The sequence below is a fragment of the Nuphar pumila genome, unplaced genomic scaffold (assembly GCF_984573655.1).
Source record: "Nuphar pumila unplaced genomic scaffold, dmNupPumi1.hap1.1 HAP1_SCAFFOLD_890, whole genome shotgun sequence".
Taxonomy (NCBI): Eukaryota; Viridiplantae; Streptophyta; class Magnoliopsida; order Nymphaeales; family Nymphaeaceae; genus Nuphar; species Nuphar pumila.
In genome coordinates, this window is record NW_028323525.1 from 12,432 (window position 1) to 19,802 (window position 7,371).

Genomic DNA, 7,371 nt, shown 5'->3' on the forward strand with positions numbered 1-7,371 from the left:
CGTGTACAGTTCGGGGGTTCGTCTGATCTGGTGAGCCAATTGCAAATTGTGAGCTCTTGATCAAATATTCCTTCAATTTGTCGCCTTATTTTCTTCCATTGAGGAATAGCGGTTCCTTGACTAGGAAGCACGATGTCCACGACAGATTCATCCGCGCATTCGTAGAATGTACGTGCGCACGGCAACTAATGCTGTCATGAGTGATTCAGCGCGGTTGTGTTGTCAGATGCCAGATGGCAAACATTCGGTGTCCAATATTCCATGTGAGTTGTTCGAGGCATCATGTGCAAACAGAAGGGGTTGGCACACATAATGAGCGGCCTCTTCAGACAAGCATGGTAAAGCTCCTGGAATCCAGAATAATAGCTCGAAAATGCACAATTCTGTTTGAAACATGATGCTCCTGGAATGTGTCCATCCGGTATTTGGAAGCAGGGGGAAAGGGTTTGGCGCCAAAGGTGAGGCTGGCACGCAGTGAACGGAGCATGGCAATTACCCAAGCAGAGCAAATCTATTCCGGACCCCATGAACGGAGAGGAATTTATGCTGATCCCAGACACGCAAGTGTCCGAAGCGAAGCCGTTCATCAGCAGCTTGCAGGCTGTCCCAAAGCACGGATTGCACAACCCCTTCAAGAACCCTGAAAGGCACGCTGAATCAACTTGTGAATCCTGTATCCACTCCATACATTCCATAAGAACCATGGAATCTAATGAATTTGGAGCACCAGGACCGTTCGGACGGCTCTTAGGGTCCTTGGTAGCAGGGATTAGAGCTGTCAATGTGCCTGCAATAATGTCAAAACGTGGCCCACATGTCTGTGTTGTTATCTCGAGATAGATCAATCTCTCAGCATACTTCGCATCACTGTTGCAGGTATCTGATGCTTGGCGATGTCACGTTTCGAGTGGCAGAGGCAATGCGCAAGCCGGAGGTGGAGTCTTTCTTTGCTAAACTCATTCAGCGGACTTCACCCAAGAGCATCGCCCAGGCCACTGCAGAAGTCGTTGTGACACGCCGCTTCCTAGAAAACTTTGGCGGGGACCAGGTAAGAATGTGATAACCTCAGCATGCTGTCCATCCTCTCGTTTCCCTCTGATTCCCTGATCAAGTCTAGCAGTGCTATGTCAGAATGGGTTTCGAGCCCCCAGTGTCTGTCCGCAAAATCCAAGCTTTGTGTGGCCATTGGGACCCAAAAAATGCAGGGTCTGACAAAATACTGAATCTGTCCGGTTCTTTCGGTTGCTGAGGTGCCTTGAGAACCAAGTGGATGGCTGAAACCCACATCCGGCAGTTCATTTGCTTCCCATGTCTGGCTTCTGCTTCGCGAATCAGCATTGCCTGTGCCTGCACCTCCAAGGCTCACCCACCTGAGAGAGGACAGGAGGTCTGTGTGCCTCTTCAGCAGATGACTCAGGACTGTGGGGACTTACCTGGATGACATGATGATGCTCAAGTGGTTCTTGGAGTTGGCAATGTCCATGTGGTACTGGCTGGAAAAAGTCAACAAGCAACCAAGACAGCACATTCGAAGAGATACAGCTTATTGAACGTCAGTGGTCGATACATCATCATCATAACCTGAGTCATCAGCGCACAAGCACCTGAACTCTCTGAGCTGGCTACGGCTAGATCATTGAGGCAAACATGCATGAGGCAATGGCAAAACACGAGCGGAAGTTGCACGATGTCTCGGCCATTTGAGGAGCTTAAGTGTGTCTCTGTATGACCAGCTGTAATTCATGGAGCCATGTGTCTGACTCAGTGCTTCGCCAGACAAGGTCATTTCGGGTCCAGATGCCCAAAAATGCATAGATTTTCGGGACAGAAATGGGGATCGAAACCCATTCTGGCGAAGCGCTGGTCGACTTCGCTCTGGCAAGATCAAATTCGAGGCGACAGTGCACATGCCTGGGTCAGCCACTTCCCTGACAACGCCATCAGCGCCATCTCCCCCTGAACGGAGCAGCCTCCTATTTGAGCCATGACCTGTAGTTTCCATCCCCCTTCCACCACAACCCCTACTAAGAGAGCCTGAAACCCTACATTCAAGCGCTAACCCAACGTAAACCCCGTCAATCAAACGATTGCTCCTTTAACCCTTTCATTTAGAACAATCCTATCGTAGACCGACCCTTCAATCCACGCTCCTGATGAACAAGGTGTGAGTGAGTGTGTATGTGGCTGGGGGGTGGGTGTGGGTGTGTGTGATGCATCAGTATACAGCACTACCGCATCCACACGTGTGTGAAGTCATTATCTCAATAACGACAAAACATCAAGCTTCCATCCGTCCGACACCACATCTTCTGTCAGAACCTTCTGCCAAAGCGCGTCTATCAGGGGCTAAACCTCGAGTCCTGAAGCCTCAAGTATTGCAGGTCCGCTTCCTAGCTCGAGGCTTTTCGGTGCCGGGCGATCACACGGGGCAAACAAGCAGCGGAGTGAGGTGGCCGTTTGGCCCGGTGGCTCTCATCACGCCCTTCAACTTCCCCCTTGAAATCCCCGTTCTGCAGCTCATGGGGGCCCTCTACATGGGCAACAAGCCCCTCCTGCACGTGGACCGCCGCGTCAGCATTGTCATGGAGCAGTTCCTTCGGCTTCTCCACGACTGTGGCCTGCCAGCTGCTGATGTTGACCTTCTCCATGGCCCTGGGACCACCATGAACCACATCATGCTCGAGGGCCAGCCACGCTCGACGTTGTTCACAGGTACGCGGGTCTCGGGGTCGGCGAGGCTGGGGCACCGGGTTGGCTGAATCATGATGATGATGTATCTTTTTGTCTTTTTGTCTATTTCTTGCCATTATCTGTGTGATGTAATGATGTATCTTTTACAACACTACTGCATCCACATTGACATTGGCATTATTTGTGTGAAGATCATGTCAGCAGGCAACTGGTAGCCATGGTGAGCTAAGAGATCACAGTTTTCAACTGTATAAATGACTAGCTACATCACCTTTGCCGCGTGGATTCGGATTCACAATCTACACCTCAAGAGCTGATTTACAATCGAGCGCTTTGCATAATGCATGACAATTCATCCTGACAACAGCGCACAACAAACGCAACTCATGCATAAATGACGTGCTTTGTTTGCGTTTTACGTTAGAGATGATCCGATTAGCCTCAGGTGATGGTGATGGAAGCAGTGATTCCCAAATAGCCCTTGAGTTGTAGATGTCTTTAACTGTGTTGTGAAAAGATACATAAGAACGTTACATATGTAATGGCAGGAAGTAAATGACACATCATCAATATAGGATCCGCTAACCCAGCATAGAAACCAGCGAATGGAACTCACCTCCAACCCTCTTACCAAGAAGCACCTCAAGAACGGGCATAGCCCGGCCGGGATCACGCTCACGCAGGGTTTCTCCTTCCTGACAACTATCGCGTCATCAACCATGCCAACTATTGAGTGATTTTTTGGGTCATCAGGGTACCTTGAATATTGAAAACAAACATATGCTGTGGGGCTTTCGCAGGCAGCCAGCGCGTCGCAGAGAAGCTTGCCGTGGACATGAGAGGCAAGGTCTTTCTGGAGGACGCGGGGTTCGACTGGAAGATCCTCGGCCCCGACGTGGCGTCGGTGGACTACCTCGCCTGGCAGTGTGACCAAGATGCGTACGCTTGCAGCGGGCAGAAGTGCTCAGCTCAGAGCATCATGTTCATGCACGAGAATTGGGGCAAGAGCGATCTGCTGGGGCAGTTTGGCGCTCGCGCGAGGCAGCGGTCCCTCGACAACCTCACCGTAGGCCCTGTGCTCACCCTCACAACGGAGCACATGCTTTCCCACATCTCCAAGCTCCTTGCTATCCCAGGCACGCTCCTGTCCTACGTCCTCATCCATGTTGTTTGCATGTATCGTCTCGACACGTGTGATGTAATGATGATTTATCTTTTGACAGCACTAATGCATCCACATGGACATTGGCAACTCCAAGAACTACTTGGGAATAGCACATGTAGCATGTAGTCCTGACTCATTTGCTGTCCGAAGAGCCCCTTCGACAAGGGCGAAACTGGTCACAGCTGCCTGATATACCAAACTCTTTTCCCATGCATTCACACCCACGTACATCCTTTCCCTCGTCTTCAAGCTCCTAGCATGCCACCTATGCTGCGGGCCGTGCGTGCAGTTCTTTGCCAGTTGTATTGAACTACAGGTGAAAGTCTGCAATTCTTCATGCATTGCTGCACGGTATTTTGCAGCGTATTGCTAGCACAAGAGACCGTACGCAGCTGTATGTATGGCCGAACGTATCAACGTAACTTATCGTATCCGGTAACACCAGTGTCTTGTAACACCACAGCAGAAACAGCGTGTGCTGGCTTGGCTGCACATATCACCAACATCACCTGACGCATGCACAGCTGCTGCATTCCAGCATTCCGTTATGATATCCTTGCTCCCTGTTTAGCCCCTTCAGTTCCCACGATAGCACGTGTGCAGACTCGTTAACCTTGTGTGGCCTTGCACAGTCATGCCTCAATGTAATCGTCTCCGCATGCCCGACAATGCTACACAACAACGGGCACACCAAGCATTTGGATACTCGTGCACGCTTATCGAGCCTACTGAATATGAGTCGTCAGCATAGCGGTTCCAGCTGATGTGATATTAATGTGTCTCTATACAATAACACCGCATCCACATGGACATCGGCAACTCCAAGGCCTCCTTTTTTATTTGGAAAGATGACAAGAATGAACTTAGAAAATCATTACATTGCGAATTCACATGCTTTTGCATGGACTACTATCGCCATGATGCCATAGTGGCACTGATGTTTGTCCTGGTTGAGATCACCTAAGCGTGTCACGCTCGCGGTGCAGGTGCTAAGCTTTTGTGGGGGGGCAAGGAGCTCAACAACGGCAAACACACCATCCCAAAATGCTACGGCGCGATCGAGCCAACCGCTGTCTTTGTGCCCATCGACGAACTCCTCAAGCCCGGCGTCTACGAGACGGTGACCACCGAGGTTTTTGGCCCAGTCACGGTCGTGACTCAGTATGCCGAGGGAGACATCGCAAAGGTCCTGGAAGCTTGCGAGCGCATGGACGCTCACCTCACAGCTGCAGTTGTCTCCAACGACGTGCACTTTGTGCAGCACGTCCTCGCAAACACAGTAAACGGCACCACGTATACGGGAATACGTGCACGAACAACAGGTGCGTGTCAACCCCTTGCGTTTAGCGTTTCCATGCTCGGAAAGCTCGCCCGGTTGAGAATTCTGAAAGCGCTAGTGCTGTGAGAACGTATATCAATACATCATATAGATTATGGCAGGAAATAGACAATATGCAACACGTCAGCCGTCGGAACAAGCAAGGCTGCCATAAACGCGCATACATCATCACATCACATCGATAATGGCAGGAAATAGACAATTAGCAACCAAGACAGCACATTCGAAGTAATATATAAAGCTCATTGAACGTCAGCGGTCGGAACAAGCAAGCTTGTCATGAAGGCGCGGCCGCGCGCACAAACTAAAACTTGAAGTGAGCGACGGTACACGACAGCATCGCGCGTGTACATCACCATTAGCATTTCCTAACTCATTGCCGAAAGTCACATCACACTAGTATTTCGCCAGAGCGTGTGATCTTTCAGGTCTAGATACCCAATAAAGCATGTACATTTGGCACAGAAACGGGGGTCGAATGCAACAAATTCTGGCGAAGCGCTGCACCACACTCACGTTCGCAACAGAACGGAGCATGGAGCGTCAGGCAAGCCTGCTCTGAACGCGCTGCCGCTTGCACTTACCTGCGGTTGCCTAACCCCTGCTTCTCCCTCGGCCAGCTGTACGTGGCCGTGTCGCGAATCGGTGACCCACAGCACGTCAAGTTCTTGGTCGCTGAGCAGCCGAAGCTGGACGCTGACAATGTCCACCGCGCATTCACCAACAACGTGGTGTACAAAGACGCGCTTAGCGGCCCTGGCCAAAATAGCAAGCACCACAAGGAATCACAAAAGAAAAGTAAAGAGATATGCCAGCTTAAAGAAGGCGGTGTTGACAACGGGCGAGACAACCAAAGTTGATCTCGAGCCTAACTGGCAGGGTACTCCACAAGGAATTCCAAAGTATGTTTGCTCCTGGCGACTGACCTTTGTTTCCGTATGATCACCATCTGCTTACACACTGCGATCATGTGCAGGCGCCCCCCAGAACCACTGGTTCGGGCCCGCAGGCGACCCTCGTGGCGCCGGCATTGGCACTCCCGAGGCCATCCGCCTTGTGTGGTCGTGCCACAGAGAGGTCATTCAAGACTTTGGGCCGGTGCCAGGCAACCACGCCATGCAGCAATCATAGCGCACCAATGTTGGTGATGTGCACATCACCGTCTTGCTCGCGTTGAAGATGCGAGCAAGCTTGAGTGACGGAGCTGCTATCTTTTTTGTCTGTGTGTTCGTAGTGAATGCTTGCACATTCTTACGTGACCTTGCATGGCGCGCTGCCGACGCTTGTGGCTGTCCTGCTAGCTGCTATCGTCTTGGTCTGTGGGTCTTTGAGAACATCTCGAGATAGATTGTGTATTTCTCAGCGGCTGTGCGTTGCGCCGGTGTGCATGGCTGCTCTGCATCCAAGTTCAGTGAGAGATGTAAGAATTGCGCCCGGCCCAAAGAAGGAGGCGAGACAGCCAGAGCTGATGTCGCGCCTAAATTCGAGTGAAGGTGCCTCTTGCTACAGTGCATCGGATGCCAGCATGAAAAACACGACACCTCAGGACTGGCGTTGACACTTGGTGAGACAGCCACAGCTGATGTGTCGCTTAATATGCATGACAGACGCCAACTTACTGATCATGCGCTCAGTCAGCAGTCAGCCTTGCCTTTGCCCAATCTTGAAGCGGATCATCATCTTCTTTCGTCGACATTATCTTGCTGGTCACATGTGCTGGTTTCATGTATGATTCCGGGGATCAAGTGACTAGTTTTTCAATGTCATACCGCACAACTGTGCACACAGGTGGCAAGGTTGCTACTTTCCCGTGCCCGATGCTGGACATGCAGAACAAACTTACACAATTTCCGTGTGGCCTTCACAAAATTGATGATACATGTGTATATATTGGCATGCATGCCAGGGGATGGGGTTCAGTTTGGACGTTCCAAGAACAAGGCGGGGCCCAACGGGGTTCCGGAGTATCCATACGGGGTAGTGCATGAGCTGATCGGAAACGCGCAGGAAAGACTGAACGCGTAGTGTTCTCATAGCAGTCACGCCAGCATGCTTGGTGAGGGTTCCAAGGGTGTTCACCTCGCACTGCTCACAAGTGCGGGCACAAGCGCACCATCGATCCTATACTAGCTACGCGAGAATAATAGCGTGCTTGGCGCCTCCATGTGCAGATAAG

The 7,371-nt window shown here is 51.2% G+C and overlaps 1 protein-coding gene across 1 annotated transcript; it reads left to right on the top strand.

Annotated features, from left to right (window-relative positions):
- The first annotated feature begins 233 nt into the window (after positions 1 to 233).
- On the top strand, positions 234 to 6,326 carry LOC149809690 (delta-1-pyrroline-5-carboxylate dehydrogenase 12A1, mitochondrial-like). The gene is made up of 7 exons (XM_089994693.1): positions 234 to 338; positions 505 to 647; positions 877 to 1,048; positions 2,382 to 2,712; positions 3,492 to 3,827; positions 4,843 to 5,178; positions 6,172 to 6,326. Exons 1-7 carry the CDS (start codon positions 234 to 236, stop codon positions 6,324 to 6,326), a joined length of 1,578 nt encoding a protein of 525 aa, XP_089850819.1.
- The last annotated feature ends 1,045 nt before the right edge of the window (positions 6,327 to 7,371 follow it).

Bases quoted from the DNA above. Each gene is read 5' to 3' on its own strand.
- LOC149809690 (XM_089994693.1), top strand. From the start codon at position 234: ATGGCAAACATTCGGTGTCCAATATTCCATGTGAGTTGTTCGAGGCAT. The intron at 2,713-3,491 runs GTACGCGGGTCT...GGGCTTTCGCAG, and splicing joins ACGCTCGACGTTGTTCACAG to GCAGCCAGCGCGTCGCAGAG. The intron at 5,179-6,171 runs GTGCGTGTCAAC...GATCATGTGCAG, and splicing joins AATACGTGCACGAACAACAG to GCGCCCCCCAGAACCACTGG.